Here is a 22161-nt window from a genome sequence, read left to right on the forward strand (position 1 = left end):
AATCAACACACTGAAAAGATTAGAGAATGCTGCCAGCATATTTTTGTTGGTGATAATGGCTATAATAGTACAGCAGATTAAAGATTTTTCCAAAAATACATTCCTTCGTGCTGGGATTCATTTCTTTGACTGCCGGGAAGTTCTGCACTGGTGTATGAAACCTTCAACGTTGAAAATATTTGTAAGTTTTATAGCTCTAACGGAAAGTATACTGTCATTTACCAAGGGAAAAATGTGTGTCCACCTGGGGAAAGAGTGTTTTTTAACTGGCAAAAATCCAGAATTTTTTTCCTTGTCTGCGTCCAAACCTTGTAAAAGAAACTCGTACTTCAAACTGTTTGCCTTCATGACTTGTAGCTGTTGTTTGTTGTGGTCTTCAGTCCTGAGACTGGTTTGATGCAGTTCTCCATGCTACTCTATCCTGTGCAAGCTTCTTTATCTCCCAGTACCTACTGCAATCTACATCCTTCTGAATCTGCTTAGTGTATTCATCTCTTGGTCTCCCTCTATGATTTTTACCCTCCACGCTGCCCTCCAATACTAAATTGGTGATCCCTTGATGCCTCAGAACATGTCCTACCAACCGATTCCGCCTTCTGGTCAAGTTGTGCCACAAACTTCTCTTCTCCCCAATGCTATTCAATACTTCCTCATTAGTTATGTGATCTACCCATCTAATCTTCAGCATTCTTCAGTAGCAACACATTTCAAAAGCTTCTATTCTCTTCTTGTCCAAACTATTTATCGTCCATGTTTCACTTCCATACATGGCTACACTCCACACGAATACTTTCAGAAATGACTTCGTGACACTTAAATCTATACTCCATGTTAACAAATTTCTCTTCTTCAGAAACGCTTTCCTTGCCATTGCCAGTCTACATTTTATATCCTCTCTACTTCGACCATCATCAGTTATTTTGCTCCCCAAATAGCAAAACTCCTTTACTACTTCAAGTGTCTCTTTTCCTAATCTAATTCCCTCAGCATCACCCGACTTAATTCGACTACATTCCATTATCCTCGTTTTGCTTTTGTTGATGTTAATCTTATTCCCTCCTTTCAAGACACTGTCCATTCCATTCAACTGCTCTTCCAAGTCCTTTGCTGTCCCTGACAGAATTACAATGTCATCGGCGAACCTCAAAGTTTTTATTTCTTCTCCATGTATTTTAATACCTACTCCGAATTTTTCTTTTGTTTCCTTTACTGCTTGCTCAATATACAGATTGAATAACATCGGGGAGAGGCTACAACCCTGTCTCACTCCTTCCCAACCACTGCTTCCCTTTCGTGCCCCTCGACTCTTATAACTGCCATCTGGTTTCTGTACAAATTGTAAATAGCCTTTCGCTCCCTGTATTTTACCCCTGCCACCTTTAGAATTTGAAAGAGAGTATTCCAGTCAACATTGTCAAAAGCTTTCTCTAAGTCTACAAATGCTAGAAATGTAGGTTTGCCTTTCCTAATCTTTCTTCTAAGATAAGTCGTAAGGTCAGTATTGCCTCACGTGTTCCAGTATTTCTACGGAATCCAAACTGATCTTCCCCAAGGTTGGCTTCTACTAGTTTTTCCATTCGTCTCTAAAGAATTCGTGTTAGTATTTTGCAGCTGTGACTTATTAAACTGATAGTTTGGTAATTTTCACATCTGTCAACACCTGGTTTCTTTGGGATTGAAATTATTATGTTCTTCTTGAAGTCTGAGGGTATTTCGCCTGTTTCATACATCTTGCTCACCAGATGGTAGATTTTTGTCAGGATTGGCTCTCCCAAGGCCGTCAGTAGTTGCAATGGAATGTTGTCTACTCCGGGGGCCTTGTTTCGACTCAGGTCTTTCAGTGCTCTGTCAAACTCTTCACGCAGTATCGTATCTCCCGTTTCATCTTCATCTACATCCTCTTCAGTTTCCATAATATTGTCCTCGAGCACATTACCGTTGTATAGACCCTCTATCTACTCCTTCCACCTTTCTGCTTTCCCTTCTTTGCTTACAACTGGGTTTCCATCTGAGCTCTTGATAGTCACACAAGTCATTCTCTTCTCTCCAAAGGTCTCTTTAATTTTCCTGTAGGCAGTATCTATCTTACCCCTAGTGAGATAAGCCTCTACATCCTTACATTTGTCCTCTAGCCATCCCTGCTTAGCCATTTTGCACTTCCTGTCGATCTCATTTTTGAGACGTTTGTATTCCTTTTTGCCTGCTTCATTTACTGCATTTTTATATTTTCTCCTTTCATCAATTAAATTCAATATTTCTTCTGTTACCCAAGGATTTCTACTAGCCCTCGTCTTTCTACCTACTTGATCCTCTGCTGCCTTCGCTACTTCATCCCTCAAAGCTACCCATTCTTCTTCTACTGTATTTCTTTCCCCCATTCCTGTCAATTGCTCCCTTATGCTCTTCCTGAAACTCTGTACAACCTCTAGTTCTTTCAGTTAGGTCATAACCAATAGATTGTGGTCAGAGTCCACATCTGCCCCTGGAAATGTCTTACAATTTAAAACCTGGTTCCTAAATCTGTCTTACCATTAAATAATTTATCTAATACCTTTTAGTATCTCCAGGATTCTTCCAGGTGTACAACCTTCTTTTATGATTCTTGAACCAAGTGTTAGCTATGATTAAGTTGTGCTCTGTCCAAAATTCTACCAGGCGGCTTCCTCTTTCATTTCTTAGCCCCAATCCATATTCACCTACTACGTTTCCTTCTCTCCCTTTTCCTACACTCGAATTCCAGTCACCCATGACTATTAAATTTTCGTCTCCCTTCACTATGTGAATAATTTCTTTTATTTCATCATACATTTCTTCAATTTCTTCGTCATTTGCAGAGCTAGTTGGCATATAAACTTGTACTACTGTAGTAGGTGTGGGCTTCGTATCTATCTTGGCCACAATAATGCGTTCACTATGCTGTTTGTAGTAGCTTACCCGCATTCCTATTTTCCTATTCATTATTAAACCTACTCCTGCATTACCCCTATTTGATTTTGTGTTTATAACCCTGTAGTCACCTGACCAGAAGTCTTGTTCCTCCTGCCACCGAACTTCACTAATTCCCACTATTTCTGACTTCAACCTATCCATTTCCATTTTTAAATTTTCTAACCTACCTGCCCGATTAAGGGATCTGACATTCCACGCTCCGATCCGTAGAACGCCAGTTTTCTTTCTCCTGATAACGACATCCTCCTGAGTAGTCCCCGCCCGGAGATCCGAATGGGGGACTATTTTACCTCCGGAATATTTTACCCAAGAGGACGCCATCATCATTTAATCATACAGTAAAGCTGCATGCCCTTGGGAAAAATTACGGCTGTAGTTTCCCCTTGCTTTCAGCCGTTCGCAGTACCAGCACAGCAAGGCCGTTTTGGTTATTGTTACAAGGCCAGATCAGTGAATCATCCAGACTTTTGCCCTTGCAACTACTGAAAAGGCTGCTGCCCCTATTCAGGAACCACACGTTTGTCTGGCCTCTCAACAGATACCCCTCTGTTGTGGTTGCACCTACGGTACGGCTATATGTATCGCTGAGGCACGCAAGCCTCCCCACCAACGGCAAGGTCCATGGTTCAGTATAAAGTACTTTGCATGCCCCTGGACGATGAGAGAATTTTAAATCTTAAAGGAAGTAACCAGTTACTAAAAATAAGAGAATAGTTGTAAGACGTTCCTCTGCAGAAATGCTATTCCTAATTACGGTGTTGTTCCAGCTGACTTTGCCCTAGACAACATGTCAGATGTTTCACTGTACATCCTTAAATAGTTTTGATAGTCGTCCAGTGAATTTTCTTGCAGCTCTTCAATCAGTGAAGTATGTTTGTGACAGTAACTTTACTTCTTAAAGTAAAACCATGTTTTCTTTGATTTATGTTAATGTTCACAGCTGCAACACCTTCTTCTGTAGCAGTAATAACGATACGTGTCGGACCGTTTTCACTCAGGACATGGCTGCAACTAATGTACTCCCTGGTCACACGCCATGCAAGTTTTTAGAACTGACGAAATGCCACACTTCGGCCTGGGTTTCACCATTTACATGCAGGTGCTCAATGTGCGGTCACGTGACTAAAACCTGTGTGTGAGGGCCCATATTGTTTAACCTGTATGCGCTATGCAGTCAATCCCTTCAAATCTAGCAATGTTTGTTCGTAATACTCCTCAAACTGATTTGTCTACTACTTTTTGAAAGTCAGCAGTTATAAAAATATTACCCTAACTTTACTAATTTGCAGCCATTACTTATGTTGTGTTGGCTAAAGAGCCAACACCGCGTTACGAGGGGAGGCCGAAATGCACACGTTAGCTCACACAGGCTAGCGTGAGGAGGGAAGAACCATACTGACTTGAGGTCTGGAACATGACAATGAGAATTCAAAAAGCGGACGTAATTAGTTTCATACTTAACTTTAATCCATTAATGATGAACGTCGCTCTTGACTGTACATGATTCACAATATTATATGTTCAGAGGACATTGTAACTGAATGTGGCACCTTGCTAGGTCGTAGCAAATGACATAGCTGAAGGCTATGCTAAACTTTCGTCTCTGCAAATGAGAGCGTATGTAGTCAGTGAACCATCGCTAGCAAAATAGACTGTACAACTGGGACGAGTGCTAGGGAGTCTCTCTAGACTAGACCTGCCGTGTGGCGGCGCTCGGTCTGCAATCACTGATAGTGGTGACACGCGGGTCCGATGTATACTAACGGACCGCGACCGATTTAAAGGCTACCACCTAGCAATTGTGGTGTCTGGCGGTGACACCACAATTTAAATATGTACCATATTGAAAGAAGTACCATACTAAGTACTTCTAGCAGAAATAAAAATTTTGCTGTGACATTTTTTTACGTCACACACACGCTTGAACCAGCTTCATCTTTCGTAATGAGTAGCTTCTCAGCAGGAGACATAGCTAGTTAACGATTTGTTTCCTCCTGTGTTGGAGTAGCTGATGTTAAGGCTCCAGAAAATGGAAACTGTTGGACTCGTTCTGTAGAACTAGTCAATTTTGTGTTCGTGTGAGGCCGTGTCCTACGTGAGTGACAGAAGCGAGCAACAGCGCCAGACAGCTTCAGGCAACAAACTACAGCCGCAGGTGTAGTTACGGAAGTGTCCTACGTGAGCGACATCAGTGTCGCTGCCTGTCTCCCGCTGCAACTGGCGACGTTTGAATTCAAACGTGTTTGAATCGTGTCGCTGCAGCATGCACGACACAGAGCGACAGTCGCGTGTCGTCTTAGCAAAGCAGTGAAGCGGACGCGACGGTAGCTATGAATTATTTAACATCCGATTTCAAGAAAACTATTCGGCGAAAAAATTTGATTCTTCCTCAACCTATAGCTTGATATCCTTAAATGATAAAGGTCAGAATTTATTTTTGTTATTCATCATAGTTACTGTGCTACACAAAATTGAGTATGTGGCTGCACAAAATTTTTAAGAATTTGCAGAGATAAAATCACATTGTGTAGACTTTCCGTATTGTTCATTTTAGGCCATACATTATTGCGTATGAAATGTAACCAATATATCTAAATTGTATTTAAAGTTGAGACGGGAATGATCTCTTTTCATTCTTGAGGTATTGGTTCTTATATCCGTGGACTGGTCACTCGCGTTGCATCCAAACCTTTACTCCACTTCGGGAATCAAGTGGTCGTAAAAATGGTTGTATCTCATAAAAGGTTAAAGATATTGAAAACTACGATTTTTGGATATGACAGCACGTAGAAAGGACTATTTTATCATATGATTAACACTCAATATGTTTTTGTAAACGCATAAGCAGAGCGAAAACGAGACCCTCTATAACTTACACCATGAGGTTTTGTCCAAATTTTCATAGGCAAACATAGGGAGAGAAACAGGTAAACGGCGTATCAAAGTTACCAGCATGAGGTCTAGTTTGGCTTGAAAATTTTTAACTGCTTGAAAGTAAACAGGGTAATGAACGAAAACTTAATTAATAAGCTGAGGAAAAATTGAAATATTTCACGAAAAGCTGCTTTAAATGAAGTGTCAAAAATGTCATCTGTTCAAGACATAGCTATTTTGCACATAAAAAGATAAATTGGTGCGGTATTTAAATGTCAAAATGGTTTCCTTCGAATCAAATGCGTCAGGAAGGCAAACGAGGAGTCAGTAAGATCATGCTTTCTGAATGAAACTTGAAATTAAAAAATGGAAATATCACTCAAATGTTTTATGAAATTATTTGTGTAAAAGAAACGAGTAGATCAGAGAAACATTGTAGGTGCCTTTGAATGATTCTCGAAATCATGACCAGAAAATGAGGTGCACCAAACGTTTCCTTAACATTTTTTATTTCATACTTTTAGTCACATCATTACACAAAATGTTTGACTTTCTTTTCAAAAAGTTTGTAAGCTTCACTTTTACAGACTATTTAGAGTAATTGAAACACTTGGCCTTAACACTGACTGCTGACGAACTACGTTCGCAACGTGCAATATCTGTAAAATTTCATGGTTCATTGTAATTTACTAGGAATTAAATGTGTGTGATATACAGGGATAGGTGTGAAGATTAAGTTCTTTGGCAAGACCTTAAAATATACTTAGTGATGCAGTGTAAACAGTATACATAAAACTTAGTATACAAAATCGTTATTGAGTCAGTAAAAATATAAGAATTACCAAGTATCAAACTTGGGACCTTGTCCTCACACGTCATTATGAACTGCATACGCTACCCCTACACCACAGCTACCTATAGTCCACACATCAAATTGTTTGTGCTTATATTTGTATTTAGCGTAGTTAGTCATGTAATAGTCATTCCTCCACATTTCAAGACTGTTAAAAGTTCTTGATCATGTAAAAAAAATGAAAAAAAATCGTATTTAATTTATCGACGAGATAGTCGAATGTCACGTGTATTTGAAGAACTTGTCTGGTGATCTTCGTAGATGACGATACTTATGAAATTCCCAATGGAGATTCCTCCATTTGTAAATTTCATGCAGAGCATTCCTTTTGCTTTGTTTTCTTAAGTAAACCTAATTCTGTAGCCTTACTCTCCAGCTCCAGTGTTCTACAGGTTAAGAACGCAGTTTTATAGAAACAGCTGGTTGGCTCTAAGCAGCCATCTTGTAGCGCGACATGTTCGCTCGCACGCAGGACAATTCAAGTTTGTCACCCGATGTTGCTGCTTGTTGCTGGAGTGTTGCGTATTCAGAAGTCGCTCATGTAGGACACGGCGTTAGGAGAGCTTACAAAAATCACAGTTGAGCTATGTTCGATATTCATAGCACTGTGTGGGTTTGCTCAGTACTTCCTTCTCTTTTTCAGATTTCTGGGCTTCAAATAATATGCCACAATCATCCTCTTCAGGAGAACTCATGATTGAAACTGAAACTTGATTCATGCTGTCCTTGCGCTCGTCATATGGAGAGTCAAAAGACCTATTATATTGCTTGAGTGGAAACGCTTATCATGCCAACAAGCGTTGCATGAAACAACGTTTATTGCAGCATGTCGTATAACATATCGTATTAACTCGGTGAGAACTGTCCCTTACTGTCCCCATGCAACTCACCAGTTTGCTGAATGACCTTACTTCTTGCTAAACAAAATAATAAATGTATTAATTCCAGTATGGCTATCCATAATTTTCTCATTCGCCTCAGGTAATTTAACAGCAGGTGCTTCATGAAAAAGTTCTGTTTCTGAATCCTCTTCACAGTTTAGCCCCCTGAAATGTTCTCATCTCAAGCAGTCACTTAAAATATTCGAGAAGCTAATTGCTTGAAGGTTTAAAGTTAAATACTCTCTGCCCTGCACCAATAGTTGCCGTTTAGTTTTTTGAAATTTACAACCTTCAAATTGTATTGAACCCAAAATTTTGTGTTAGGTTAGTTACTTTACATGGCTGCAGGCCAATCACAACGGTTTAATTTTAAGTGCATATAACCTTTAAGAAATGTTTGTGCACAATTAGAAATTTGCTGCAGTAAATGCCTGAGGTCTGAATTATTGCAGATATTAAAATAAATACTGTACTAAAAATGATGATTGTAGAATATTTTTTATTCTTTATACAGCTTCTTGGGTGAATTATTTTCTTTTGCAAAAAATTCAACACTTTCATTCCAGGTTAAACTTGTTTGCTTCTTTTTGCACTCTTTTGTCACAGCAGATAATCCTCCGGTGAGAAGCAGTAAGATTTTATCAGCAGTGACTTAAGGTATTTGTCTGCATTATCTTAATTTTCCCCACACAGTTTGACATTTACAAAATCTGCAGAACACGAGTTTCAAAACTGTATCGTATAAGCCCTGATTCTCAGCATATTGCAAGCCATACTTAACAGCGCTACAGGTAGGACCAGAAAGGTAGCCAGAGTATAAACAGAACTAAAATAGCCATTTGCACTTTGCTTGTAGACTGTGTGTGGTCACTACAGTGTGGGCACTACAACATAGCAGGCAGTCAAAAGTGTAAATAAAGGACAGGTGAACACTCCAGAGGCTACAGGAGTGATGCAGAGGAATAAACCCTTCTGCCCACTCCCAGGGCAGCCATCTGTCACTTTTTGTCTGTAGAAGCAGAACTGACACGCGGTTCATAGGGATCGTCAGTCCTTTCAGGTGACATGATAATCATACTTGAACCCCATGGTGGATCAGGATTACTCTCTTAACTCATTCCAAAATTAGTTAAGAAAATCGCAAGCTACAGATAACCCAAAGCAAATGAAGGGCATGGAGTATTTGGCAATTTGTATCTTGCTATTGCTTGTTGTAGTTCAAATACACTGCATGCCTGAAACGCCATTTAAAGAGTGTGCAGTTTTGCTTAATACCAACTGTGACAAGCAGACAAATGCAATGCATTTCATTTTCTGACATTAGGTCCCACAGCTCAGTTCTTTGTTGCCGTGTGTGGTGTGTATCTTTGAGACCATTCAACTGGCCAGTGTGAAGCACCCGGATAAGTCTTGAAGTTATGCATAGATGCACTCTTTATTTTGGAAATGTATTCTTATGCATTATTCTCTTCCCAAATGGGGCTTTGTCAGATGTTGGACAATCCCGGTAACTGAAAACCTGGATACTTCCTTGATACTTATTTGCAGGAAATAAAAGCTATATCTGACTCTCTGATGTAGTAGCTAAACTGGATAAAATTTGCTATGAAGCTGTGTGTATTGTGTATTTTGAGGCAGAATGTGCATCTATATTCACATTCATCCCAAATGTAAATTTTTCATGTCTCAAAGTAAAACTTACTCTCCAAATTTTTAAACCTTGTTGAATTGTAGAAAGCATGAAATATCACTTATTTGTGAACCAGTTGGTGTGCTTTATGGCAAGTAATCATGCCTCGTTTTTCTATTCCGTAGTGTATTACTTTTCATTAAATAGTTAATAACTAACACAATACTGTAAATCTTCCTTTGCATTTGTGTTAATAGTGGATTGACAAAAGCACCTAGAAAAGTATATGAAGAAATTTCAGCTGTTCCATTTTGTTACATCAGAATGTGTTGTAGAGTTTGGGTGGCAAAATACGATGTTTACTTCTGTGCTACAGGAACGCTGTTTGGAGAAACGCTGTGGTACCTTACCCTATGTTGCTCCAGAGGTGATGGTGAGACCTTACCATGCTGAACCTGCTGATATCTGGTCCTGTGGCATCATTTTAGTTGCAATGCTTGCAGGAGGTAATCAGCAACATTGAACTGCTATTTGCATTTATAACACTGTAAAATTAGCATTATCAATAATAAAAGTGCATGTTAGGTTTTTAAAAAAAAGTAGAAGTCACATTATTTAAAGAGCATAATGTACGTTTTACACTGTAGGCATGTTAATTTTGCCATGTTTGCAATTGCCCTATGTTCTTATAAAACTTATCACAGATGATATCATTTCAGGCACTCTGTATTCTTCATACTCACAAATAACTTAACATTTCTTGTCTACTTTACTTTACTTTACACGTGGCTAAGGCCTTATCGACCATACACCTGCTCTACGAGCCTCTTCCAATTATTTCTATCCAGGGAAATTGTTGTCCAATGAGAGTTGATGCCCATCCTAGCTGCATCTTCCCGGATATTCTCCATCCACCTAATTCGAGGTCTTCCTCTTCTTCTCTTTCCTTCTAATTTCTTAGTGGATGCTATTTTGGGTAGTCTGTTCTCCGGCATCCTTGCTACATGACCAGCCCAGTTCAGTCTTCTCTTCTTTAACATTTCCACAATGGTACTATGTTTGTACAGCTCCCGTAGTTCTTCATTTTTCCTTATCCTCCACTCCATGACATTTTCATCGAAGATTGGTCCAAATATTTTTCTTAGTATTTTTCTTTCAAATATCAACAGTTTTTCTTCATCTTTTTTCCTGAATGTAATAGCTTCACATCCATATAATGCTACTGGTACAATAGTTGACTGATAAAAACGGATTTTGAATTCAGTACTAAGTGATCTCATCCTTAAAATTTTGATACAGCTGTAAAAAGTTCTATTAGCTGCTGCTAGACGGGCGTCTATTTCTATTTTTGCTCTATTGTCTCTGCTAAAAAGACTCCCTAAGTACTTGAAGTGGTCAACTGCCTTGAAAGTGAGACCATTTACGGTCAGTGGTGTATTCTTTTGGAGTTCTTTACTTATGACTAGATATTCTGTCTTTTCTTCATTCACATGAAGTCCAGCTTTCTCAGCTATTTTGTAATAATTTTGCATCATCCTGATTAATTGTCAACAGTTTGATCTAATCTTGGTTGATTATCAAAAATTACTGTGTCTGCTGTTTGTCAGTGTTCCTTACTTAAAACTTACCATAGAAATTTGTTGGTTGCTGAGCCATGTCGGTTTCATAGTTGATCTTTCAATGACTTCCATTGCCATTGTTCTGTGTCGTAAAATTGTGTGCTGGGATGCACCACACAGAAGCTACTGCGACACCTACCATCCGAGGAATATTGAGTGGCACTTCCCTCTCTAAACTCTCTAACCTAGCTACCTGATTAACACTCAAGCCCACAGGCTGCCATTTTTCTTTTTCCTGGTAATGACAACTTGAATGGTCACGACCCAGAGATTGGCCTTGTTCACATCTGCTATCTCTACATTCAGTCCAACTCTCCCTCCTACCTCCTCCTGGCACCAGAAAGTAGCCAGTGTCTCTATTCATAACTTCTTTTATAACTATATTGGTCAGACTGTTTGGAGTGTAGTGGAATGCTGTGCAGAGCACACAAGCTACATATATGTGAATTAATGTTTGTGAATGGTAGGGGCTAGCTTGCAGCCAGTTATAATTCTTTGTCAAGCATCACGTGCTCACTGCATTGCAGTTGGGTGCTGACCGTTGTCATGTGTGGCTGTCTGCCAACCTAACCCCCCTCCCCCAAGAAAAAAAAATATTGCCTCGCTGCCAAAACAACAGAAATAAATGATCCCTGTCAGTCTCTAAATTTTTTTGTAAAACAGAAGGAAAGAAGTTGGCATTGGAAGTCTAAAGCATACAAAATGACCACACGATAAGCTTAATAGATCTTGGCTCACACGGCATTTGGGACACTTTACAGAAGAAGCATTGGAAATTCAAAACAATAACAAATTTAACAAAATGTAGTTGTTTCTGGGCAGGTTCGGATCTTGAAAGGTCTGCTAGATGCAGAGGGTTGGGGGGGAGAGGGGTACTCTAGTTGCCAACAGAGGTACCGGAGTCAGTGATGTCATAGCCATCCTTCCTGGTTGACTGGCCTGGTTATGAGTGTGGCACTGTCTCCCAAGTACTAGAGTTCATTATTAAATACGTGAGAAAATAGGTGGACAGTACTTAGGTGAGTTGAAAATCCAATGCTGCAAATGGACTCATTAAAAAATAAAGCTTTGAGAAATATTAGGTTACAGTTGAATAGAAAGGAGAGAAAAGTTATTCAAATCTCAGGATGAGAGGCACCTGCCAGTTATAATGTGGGGAAAGCAGTAGAAGCACTACATAAAGGAAAGAAATCTGAAAATAAAAAGAGAAGAGGTTGAAATGAGATTGGGGTTGCGATACCGTGAGAATAATTTGAGAGCTGTGAAAATCCTAAATCAAAACTGAGCATCTAGAGTAAAGACATTCCCTCGATGTGAGATCCTTGGGAGAGCCAGCTGTGATATAATAGCCCATCTGACATGCAATAGGAGACAGGCAGAACACCACCTGTCTTCAAGAAGAATGTAATAATCAAATTTCAAAAAAGTAATGAAGTAATACATGAGAATATCACTGAACTGTCAGTTCCCAGTTAGGTCCGATATAAATGCAGCCTTGGAAATAGAAATTTGGAAGAAACGGCCAAATATTTCTGACAGACAAGATTATAATTTTTGGCAATGCTGTTATGTCTCAACATAAAAATTATACCACACTGGGGTAGATAGTAAGCAGAAAGGAAAGTGAATATAAAAATTGGTGTAAACCATTTCTTTTGTTTATATTTTATTTATCGGGGTATTATCTAAATGCAGACAATGAAGAAATTGCTTAAATTGAGAATAGGTTTAATGTTAACTTCTTTAGGCAGATACTGTATATCAAAACACAGTTAGTAAATTTGATTAGTTATATATTGTAAAAATTGAATTTTCTCCAGAGAAAGCCCTTTTTTAAAAGGGAGTTACCTTGTACACAGGGTTGTCTTATACTCAGTTAAAAACCGTATATGATAGTTAAAAACGGTATATGATATTGGTCCAGTTGGTATCACGAAGTGAGCAGGTACTTCGTCTGAAATGCTGTGATGCACTCTGTTTTGAACAGAACTCTGCTGGTCCAAAACATGATTATTAGTCCCAAAGGCCTAACAGAAAGATTGTTGGTCTCAGTGGTGATTAATGCTGAGTCACATTCTCAAATTGTTTCACTAAGTGACATAGTGGAGTGGTAAGACATTGGGTTTGCATCATTCAGCATGATGATTGTTAAAATCCTTGTCCAGCTATACAGATCTCTCTCCTGTATTTTCCACCAAATCCCAGGTTGATTCATTTGAAATTTACACACCCATTTCTTTTTATGTAACCATTTTCTTTATCTGTCTGAAAACATTCCGTTCTAGGCACTGTAGTGAAAATAACTTCTCGGGTCAGCATCGAGGTTTTTTGTGGCATCGTTATTAAGGTATGAACTACACCACCGCCATACTAAGTCAACTTGCTACAGAGGAAGTTGAGTTAACATCTTTCCATCTGACAGGTATTGACATATTGAACAAGAATAATTTCGTATCCAGTTATAACATTGAAAAAGCATCCATAGTATAATTGTGCTGTAGACTTTTCAGATTATCTGGTTTCTCAATGTTAAGGAGGTGAAAAATGAGCTAGTTCAGTGGCTTTGATATGCTCCGTGCTGACACTGTTAGGTTACTTACACAATATGATTCCTGTACTAATCACACTGAAGTTTGTGTGTTCATAGGGTTCTACAGCCCAACATGGAATCATAAACTGTGTTAGCAACCCAAAAATGTACCGTCAGTATACTTGGGCCTTTGTTCCTGCCCCCTCTTCTTTTATTGAGTTTTTTAAGCTGTTTACACACTACTGGTAATACCAAAATGGTTCTGTAAACCTGCCGATAAGATTACTTTAACATTGTTGTCCGGTCAGGCTTGTATTTCATATAATTTGTTCGTAATTTTCTCTTGAATTTAGTTGGTCTTTGTATGCAGGGCAGTCACAACAAAACTGGCTGTATTATCATTTGTTAGAACAAAAAACAGCAGAGAGATCATTTAGTACCTGTGAGACGGCAGTTAGGTCAATTTCACTTGGTCAGTTGTGCAGTGTAAAAATAGAATACTGCGAGAGTAGTAATTTTCTAACTAAAAATCAAATTTTTTGTTTGCTCACATTGCTCTTTCTCTCCTCCTTGCTCTTTCTCTGCTCCTCATAGATCAGTGGTGTGTTGCATATATGTATGCAGTTGATGAAGTTCTGCAGCCTATAATTGGTTTTAGAATATAATTTAATTTGATCACTCGGGAACTAAAAAAATATGCACATCAAACAAACAATGGAAAATGCAATTTTAAACTAAGACAGCATTATGGGGAGAATAGATTGCTTCTCACCATATAGAAGAGATGTTGTGTTGTAGACACACGCAGCAAAGAGCTTTCTTCCAAAAAGGCTGCAGTGGCCAGTGATTGTGTTTTTGGTGTGTGTGTGTGTGTGTGTGTGTGTGTGTGTGTGTGTGTGTGTGTGTGTGTGTGTGTGTGTTTTGACATATTAATGAATTGTTTTTGTAACATCTCAGCCCCAAAAGTTATTGTTGTACAGATACAAATGGCTAAGTCTTCTCCCCCCCCCCCTCCCCCCTTTTTTTTATTTTTACAAAAAGCTTCTTGCATTTGGCTTTTACTGTCTAGTCAGTTGGTTGCTATACTTTCTGTGGAACATTTCTTTGTTTTAATTTCCGTTCATCATAAATACAAATCACGTATTAGGACAAGGTTTACAAATAAATTCTCAGCTAAATAACTAACCTTGCAGCATTTTATGGATGTGCTGTGAAATAAGGTGTACAATGCAAGGTGGTGCAGTGCTTAAGATGCTGGACTTGCATTCAGAATGGTAGTTAAAATCCCTATACAGCCATTCAAGTGTGTGTCTTCCATTGTTCCCTGAATTACCAGGATGAGTCTTTTCAAAAAGACTAACTTGTATTTTGTCACTAGTGACATCATCGACATGACATGAAACCCTAGGCTGCCTTGTTCTTTAATAATGTGAATGTAAATGTTGCACAAAATTACCAATATAATGTTCGCAGAATGAACACATCCAGTGTAAAACAACTATGCTAATTATATTCACAAAAAGCAGTTAATGAGTTATGAAACTAGAGTTTCTCCATATGTACAAAATGTCATTTCCAACAGGATTTGTCATATTTTGCGAAAATATGTGAAATGCATTTCTTGGACACATTCTTAATTTAACATTAGGATCCCTGAAGGATGATCTTGGGGTGTGAAAATATTGTATTTCTTGCAGTTAGTCTTAACATTGGTCAGCCCCTAAGACAGAAGAGCACTGGTGTATTGATCATAAGCACTGTGCACATTTAAAGCAGTTGAGCAAACCTTCTATTGCAGAACATTGCTTTAGGACCTGTTATCTTATGGAATAAAACACCAAGGAGATTCCGGTATGCACTAGGAAGCAATTTTGCTCGAATTCTGTATGGAATTAGTGTGCGTGCATGTGCACACCTGCGGGTGCATGCTCTTTCCAGATATGTTCTGCAAATTTCCTTGCACTTTTCTTCGTTGCTGTATTTGTGCCTTGAAAACCACTGGATGTGCACTTGTTAAAATATTGGCAGTTGTTAAAGATGAAACATGACTCCATTCCTGTCAGTTATTTGTTTCCAAACTTTGAGTGGTGAACCAAACCTATACTTCATAAAGTAGCTTTTGTGTGTACAAAAAGTTCGATAATGCTTAATTTTATAATACAGCGATGTTCTTCACAAAGGTGAGGCATTAAACAATTCATGAAGTTCTGATGATTTGTCTTCCCTAGTGTTCGCATTTTCAGTCATAAGAAATAATAATTCCTCATTTTAAATGGGAGCAACAGTCTCGAGTGTTAAACTTGCTGTGAAGAGTTCTTACCCTGCCTAGCTGTGTCTAAATTACTTGAATTTATGATATATCCAATGCAGGATTGAACTGACATGCTCTGAGGAACTTCTGAAATATCTACAGTGGTATTGTAATTGCATTTCCATCAGGTTTCATTTACAGGATACAACAGAATTAATAACAAAACTCGTCTGTTCACTGGTTAAATAACCTGGATAAAAGTGGCCGAAGAGAAGCAGCTGCTGAAGATTTGAATGCATGTGATCTTGTCTTTGGTATCCTAGCTGTAGGTGATTTATTCAGTGAACCCTAAAGCTAGCGTACCATAGTCAAGAGCATGTGACTATACTTCTGGGCAGAATTTCTGTTTGGTAAGAATGTGTAATGTCTTTGATTTGTTAATTTTCTTGACACAGAGGGCTACAAAAGAATGCAGGTTTGTTTTGCACTAATAAAATTATATTGTAATTTTTCATTTGGGAATGTAGTTTAATAGTGTTTTCCTTTCTAAAATGTCTTCTTATTTTGTGTGTAACTGTAGTGCTCATAACCTTCGATCCCAATTTGATGCAGTCAAGTCTGTGATGGGGCGGTATGCCTTTGATAGGGTGAGCCAGGCCTTATCTTTAAGGTGAACCACACACACACACACACACATCTTAATTAAAAATTAAAATCGTTACAGAAATAAAAAAAAAAAGTTAATACGGTATGGTGCTGGTACACCATTGTCGGAAAATGTATCTGTAGAAAACAGTTTATCAAATTCTGCTTTTTGTTATGGAATAGTGTTTACACTGTTTAATACTATACATAAATCACCACTTGTACCATGACCAAGCAATTGGGGCACCCATACAATAATCTGGAGGCATTCTGTACTTTCAATATTTTCAAAGATAAATTGCAATTTGTAAGTAGCCATAAAAAAGTTATAGCTCTGGCCCTGTTAAAAATCTGCATAATACTGGCTTTGAAATCATTTTCTTGAAATAAAAACACTGACACTATGTATATTTCTTTTCCTGGGAGTTGGAAGGGAGCGCATTGCCCCCCACCCCTGTGCTTGCCCAGAGCATTGGCGCCTTTGCAAACCACCTCACATCTTGCACGTGCTTTTGCTCTTGCTGCCATTCTCTGTGCAACCCCCGGGCAGTGCCCCTGCTCCTTCTTCATTTTCAGTTTACCTAAGAGGAAAGCCAAGTATGAAAATAATAAAAAAATAAAGCATACCTGAATAAGATTTGTTCTGCCTTTGAAATTTTATGATTTGCCTCTTAGTACAGATGATGATCTTAAACAACGGGAGGACTTAAGAGCAAGTTTGAAAATATACCTGAAAATAAAATAGGGCAGTAGTAAAACCAAACTATGGGAAAGAAAAATTATAATTAACAGGGATGTCATAGAACCAGGTGTATTAAGGATAGGTGAATACATCATCTAACTTGGCATAAAAATATATCTAAAAAGAAAGATGATGAAACTTACCAAACAAAAGCGCTGGCAGGTCGATAGACACACAAACAAACACAAACATACACACAAAATTCTAGCTTTCGCAACCAATGGTTGCCTCGTCAGGAAAGAGGGAAGGAGAAGGAAAGACAAAAGGATATGGGTTTTAAGGGAGAGGGTAAGGAGTCATTCCAATCCCGGGAGCGGAAAGACTTACCTTAGGGGGAAAAAAGGACAGGTATACACTCGCGCACACACACACACATCCATCCACACATACACAGACACAAGCAGACATTTCTGCTTGTGTCTGTGTATGTGTGGATGGATATGTGTGTGTGTGCGAGTGTATACCTGTCCTTTTTTCCCCCTAAGGTAAGTCTTTCCGCTCCCGGGATTGGAATGACTCCTTACCCTCTCCCTTAAAACCCATATCCTTTTGTCTTTCCTTCTCCTTCCCTCTTTCCTGACGAGGCAACCATTGGTTGCGAAAGCTAGAATTTTGTGTGTATGTTTGTGTTTGTTTGTGTGTCTATCGACCTGCCAGCGCTTTTGTTTGGTAAGTTTCATCATCTTTCTTTTTAGATATATTTTTCCCACGTGGAATATTTCCCTCTATTATATTCTTGGCATAAAAATAAATAGAAGTGGGGAAAAAAAGAAAAAAGTTTGTGTTTTTGGTGAAGTTGTTACCCAAAATAAGCTTTTGGTGTTGGAAAAGTGTGTGTGTGTGTGTGTGTGTGTGTGTGTGTCGTTTTACTAGCTTCGAAGCATGTCACTGGACTGTGTACTTTCAGTGCAAATCCATTTAAAAACTGTGGGTTCCAAAGTAATCAGCGGAGAGAGGGATATCCAATGGTTCATGATAGACAGGAAAAAAATCTTTTGTTCAGAAAAATTAAGGAACATGCTCGATTTAACTTACATAGTTCTCATGCTTCCTCCATCAAATTGCAGAATAAACCGTCTAGTAGCATGATGCAGATGTAATTATAAGCCACTGTTACTAATATGGCATAACTTTACTAAAAATGGAGATAAATTGCTATAATACATATTAAGACATCAAAGAACTGTCAATTGGGTGATGTAAATGTGTGGTAAAAACTGTAGAGTGAAACAAAGACTTCAATACAGCAAGCAGAGCTCAAATGGATGTATGTTGCAATTGTTATGCACAGATGAAGCTAACTCAAGATGGACTAGTGTGCAGAACTGCAGAATCGTATATTAAATGTTCGGTGCTGTTGTTGAGTCTCAAAATGTGACTGGGACAGATCTGAGACTACAAATCCAGGTAGGGACTGTAATGCTCATTCAATATTCAGTAATATGTCATTGATTTCTATATGTAGTAAATCCACAATTATATTACAGTATAGAGTCTACATTAAGCTGTAGGTACCCCTTACTACTGGCTAGTAAGTCAATTCAGAGGTCGGAAGGAGTCTAAGTAATATATGCTCTACCTAATACGGATCTACTGTATTTATTGCTAATAAATGATTGATGCAGTGAGCATAATTTCTGAAAAATGCTGGACAATATTACATAAATAGTTATAAGAAAAATAACATGCTCTGTTCATGAGCAGGGTTCCTAGTAGAATAACTGTGTGGAGAATTGGTGTTTTGTGACTGTGTATTTAGTAACAGTTGGTCTTGGAATTACCTCGATTTTTGTTTTCCAGAACTACCTTGGGATCAACCTACTGCAGATTGTGTGGAGTACATGGCATGGAAGGATGGCAAATGGGCACCTCTCACTCCCTGGGTGAAACTTGACAATATGGCCCTTTCACTGGTACGCCGTATTCTCGTACCGATGCCCTCAGGTCGCTATACGTTAAAGCAGATTGTCTCTCATCGTTGGTGCCAGAAGAACTTCATGAAGATGCCAGGTAATGTTAATGAATTTGTCTCTACTTTGTTTTCAGAGTAATCACATTCAGCAGGCAGCAGACCTCCAAGTGAAGGGACTTCCATAAGCTGTGCTCTGTGGTCAGGTACTGAGTGACTCTGAGATGTTAACTCAGGGGTACTTGGTACCTAACCAGGAAGTGCAGCAATGCATCACAGTATTACTGTATCCTTTTACTGCAGGAGGAGCACCAATTCCTGATTATTTTGGAACATTTGAAGTAGTTCTTGGAAAAGTAAGCAAGAAAAAATTTTACATATTAATGGGAAAATGCTAGTTAATTTAGCTGTGGAACTATTGCATGTACAAAAATTTGGAGAATGGAGGTAACCGTTTTGTAAATTTAGAGGGATAGTTTATGGTGTGAAAAAGTAATGTATGTTTACTCTCATTACAGCCAGAGGCCTCAAAAACCTTGCTCTGGGCCTTGCTTTGGTGATGTAGCTGTATGATTGATTACTATTTCATAAAGCTAGATTACCAAAGCATGGCTATGGGCGTATGCTACAGGGGAGAACAGAAGCTTGTGAAATACTTGCAAGAAGTGTGTTTTCTTTTTTCCTTTCTTTCCACGTGCATAGATATATTACATAGTGTGATGTCCCGGGTAAAATCATATGGGTTCTTGTTAACAATAAGTTACAGGGGAAGAAAGAAGAACATGCTGTTGTCCTCTCTTTGGTGATCTAGCTGTATGAGCATAGGGATGGCATCATAAAGCTAGATTACCGAAGTCAGGAAAACAGTGCAGACTTCGAGTTCATCTTCCTGGAAAATTGCTACATTATTAGTTCGTTACTGTACTGTGAATGTTTGTACGTTGTTAAGAATCTGTCTTTAAAGTGTTCCAGTTTTATTACTGTTATCCATGTGCAGAATACATTAAAGTGTGACAGTTGAACCTCACTGTATTGTTTGGAAAAGGTCCATAAAATTTTAATAGCAAATTTGTAGAAATCAAACTGCCAATAACAGGTTTCATGTGAAAAAAAATTAATTATTTACAATTAAGTCGATGGTTTTATATTGCCTCTTTCTGTCAGAGATGGAAGAGGAAAAAAACCTTCAAACCAGTGATTGCTGTCATCACTTCCTTTTGTATGTTGTACAAAACAGATGCTTTGCCTTCATGTAGCACATCACGCACCCTCCCTCCCTTCTATGTACTGACATAACTCCATCAGTATTAGAGTTCTGTACACTTACATGGATTTTTTGTGGGAACATGGACCATGTCAGCTATGAAACCGTAGCAATAATTTCCGTGTTAGTGCATGTACAGAAACAGCCATTTTTTTCTTCACAGCTAGCACATAAAGCAAATATCATAGATTGTATTTTAATGGGTGAGATTGACAGTACCCCATTTAAATTTTTGGTGTGTCAGAAACAGTACGGTCATTCATCTCCCTTCACATAATCCATAATGCTGCCATCTTTCTAACGACATGATATTCTTCTGTTTAAAACGGATCATTGTCCCAAAATAGCGCATGAAATGACTGTTGCAGTAGACTGAAAGACAGCCCCCTCATGTTTTGTAGTGACATACTGTCGACCTGTAAACGACTTCATTGCTGTGAAACTCCCTGGCAGATTAAAACTGTTCGCTAGACTGGGATTCAAATCTGGGACCTTCGCTTTTAGGGAGCAAGTGCTCTACCAAATGAGCTATCCAAGCCCAACTCGTGACCCACTCTCACAACAGTGAGTCAAGCTTGAATAGCTCAGTTGATAGAGCTTGTGTAGACTAAAGGCAGAGGTGCATACGCTGCTATAAAGTGAAAATTCATTTTGGAAAGTTCATTGTCCATTTCTGTTCAGTACAAATTACTTGTACAGCCTTTGAGGACATGTAGTGGTAACCATGACATATAGTGGTAACCATGACAATAAAGTTAAATGAAGGAACTAGTTAAGAAAAGCATAGTTTTCCGACTACACACAAAATGCAACAACACACATTGCTTCATGATTCCTGCTGCTTGTCGTATTGGTGTACTTAAAAGTAAGGCTCAATGTGATAACAAGTCATCAACACAGGTACGGTACCTCCGTATCATCTTCCATTACACGTGCACGCAAAACCTTGGTCCTCCAGCATCTGTCACAACCGTAACTCATGCCAGTAGGTCTTACCTGGATGCCTTAGGGGTCTTGTAAAACTAGGATTTCATGTAGTCTTTAGTAAAGTTGCAGAATTTATAGATCAAGCAGTTGGGTGTATCCATTATTGCCCAAATCTTATTCCAGATGATCTTGGGCCACAAGTGGAAAATTTCATCATGCTGGAGCCACTTATTTTGACGCGCACAGTAGCAAATCTTCAAAGATCACATGCAGTACTCTGTCAAGGAATCGAAAGTACACAGCACCTCTGAGAAATGGTGCAGTCCAATCACATGTTCATCCGGGAACACTGCCGAAATGTTCAGACCACATCATTTTTGAAACCCATGTGGGCACACAGCTTGTGGGTTTTCATCAGCTTACACATGGCTGTTGTGGGCATCGAGAACACCTTCCCTGGTGAACTCGACTTCATCTGCAAAAAGAATATGCTGTGGGAAGTTCACACAATTGTGTATAAACCACTTACAGAAGTGGGTTTGTGGTGCAATATATTGTGGCTGCATTGTGCGTCCCTTCTCAGAGTGGTAAAAGTGTAGTTGCTGCTCATGCAGAACACACTAGACAGTTTCTTCATAGACATTGTCTACCTGCTATGGTTCTGGTACTCGTCACGTCTCCTTCCAGTGCATTGAGTACAGCCTCTGGCACCACCATGGAGCACCACTGATACTGAATGTACAGTATAACCCCACTTTTATGTTCCCGGAATTAATGTTTTCCCACTATTTATGACATTTTTTATTCTCGTCAAATTTCTTATGTCAACAATGTTAATTTGCACCCGATTTTGCATCAACATATTTACAATTTTCCCTCAATTTACACATTACAAAAAAATTATCATGGGGAAAAAATGATGCTGGCATGACTTTGGCCGTCCAGTAGTGTTTACAAATATTACGTGGTTAAGTTTCTTAACACCAGGGTACTACACTCCGCCGATTTGAACCAATAAATATGTAGAAGTGGGAACAATTTGTGGCTTATCTCCCACCACTACCAAGCTCTACTTGCCAGTATGGCC

General features: G+C 38.8%; 1 protein-coding gene across 1 annotated transcript in view; it reads left to right on the forward strand.

Annotated features, from left to right (window-relative positions):
* LOC124802440 (serine/threonine-protein kinase grp) overlaps positions 1-22161 on the forward strand; it is a 91156-nt gene that overhangs the window by 44034 nt on the left and 24961 nt on the right. The window contains exons 7-8 of the mRNA XM_047263224.1: positions 9564-9693; positions 18775-18984. Of these exons, the coding sequence (XP_047119180.1) occupies positions 9564-9693; positions 18775-18984 (340 nt within the window). The remainder of the gene's footprint in view (positions 1-9563; positions 9694-18774; positions 18985-22161) is intronic.

The sequence above is a fragment of the Schistocerca piceifrons genome, chromosome 6 (genome assembly GCF_021461385.2).
Source record: "Schistocerca piceifrons isolate TAMUIC-IGC-003096 chromosome 6, iqSchPice1.1, whole genome shotgun sequence".
In the NCBI taxonomy this organism is placed as follows: domain Eukaryota; kingdom Metazoa; phylum Arthropoda; class Insecta; order Orthoptera; family Acrididae; genus Schistocerca; species Schistocerca piceifrons.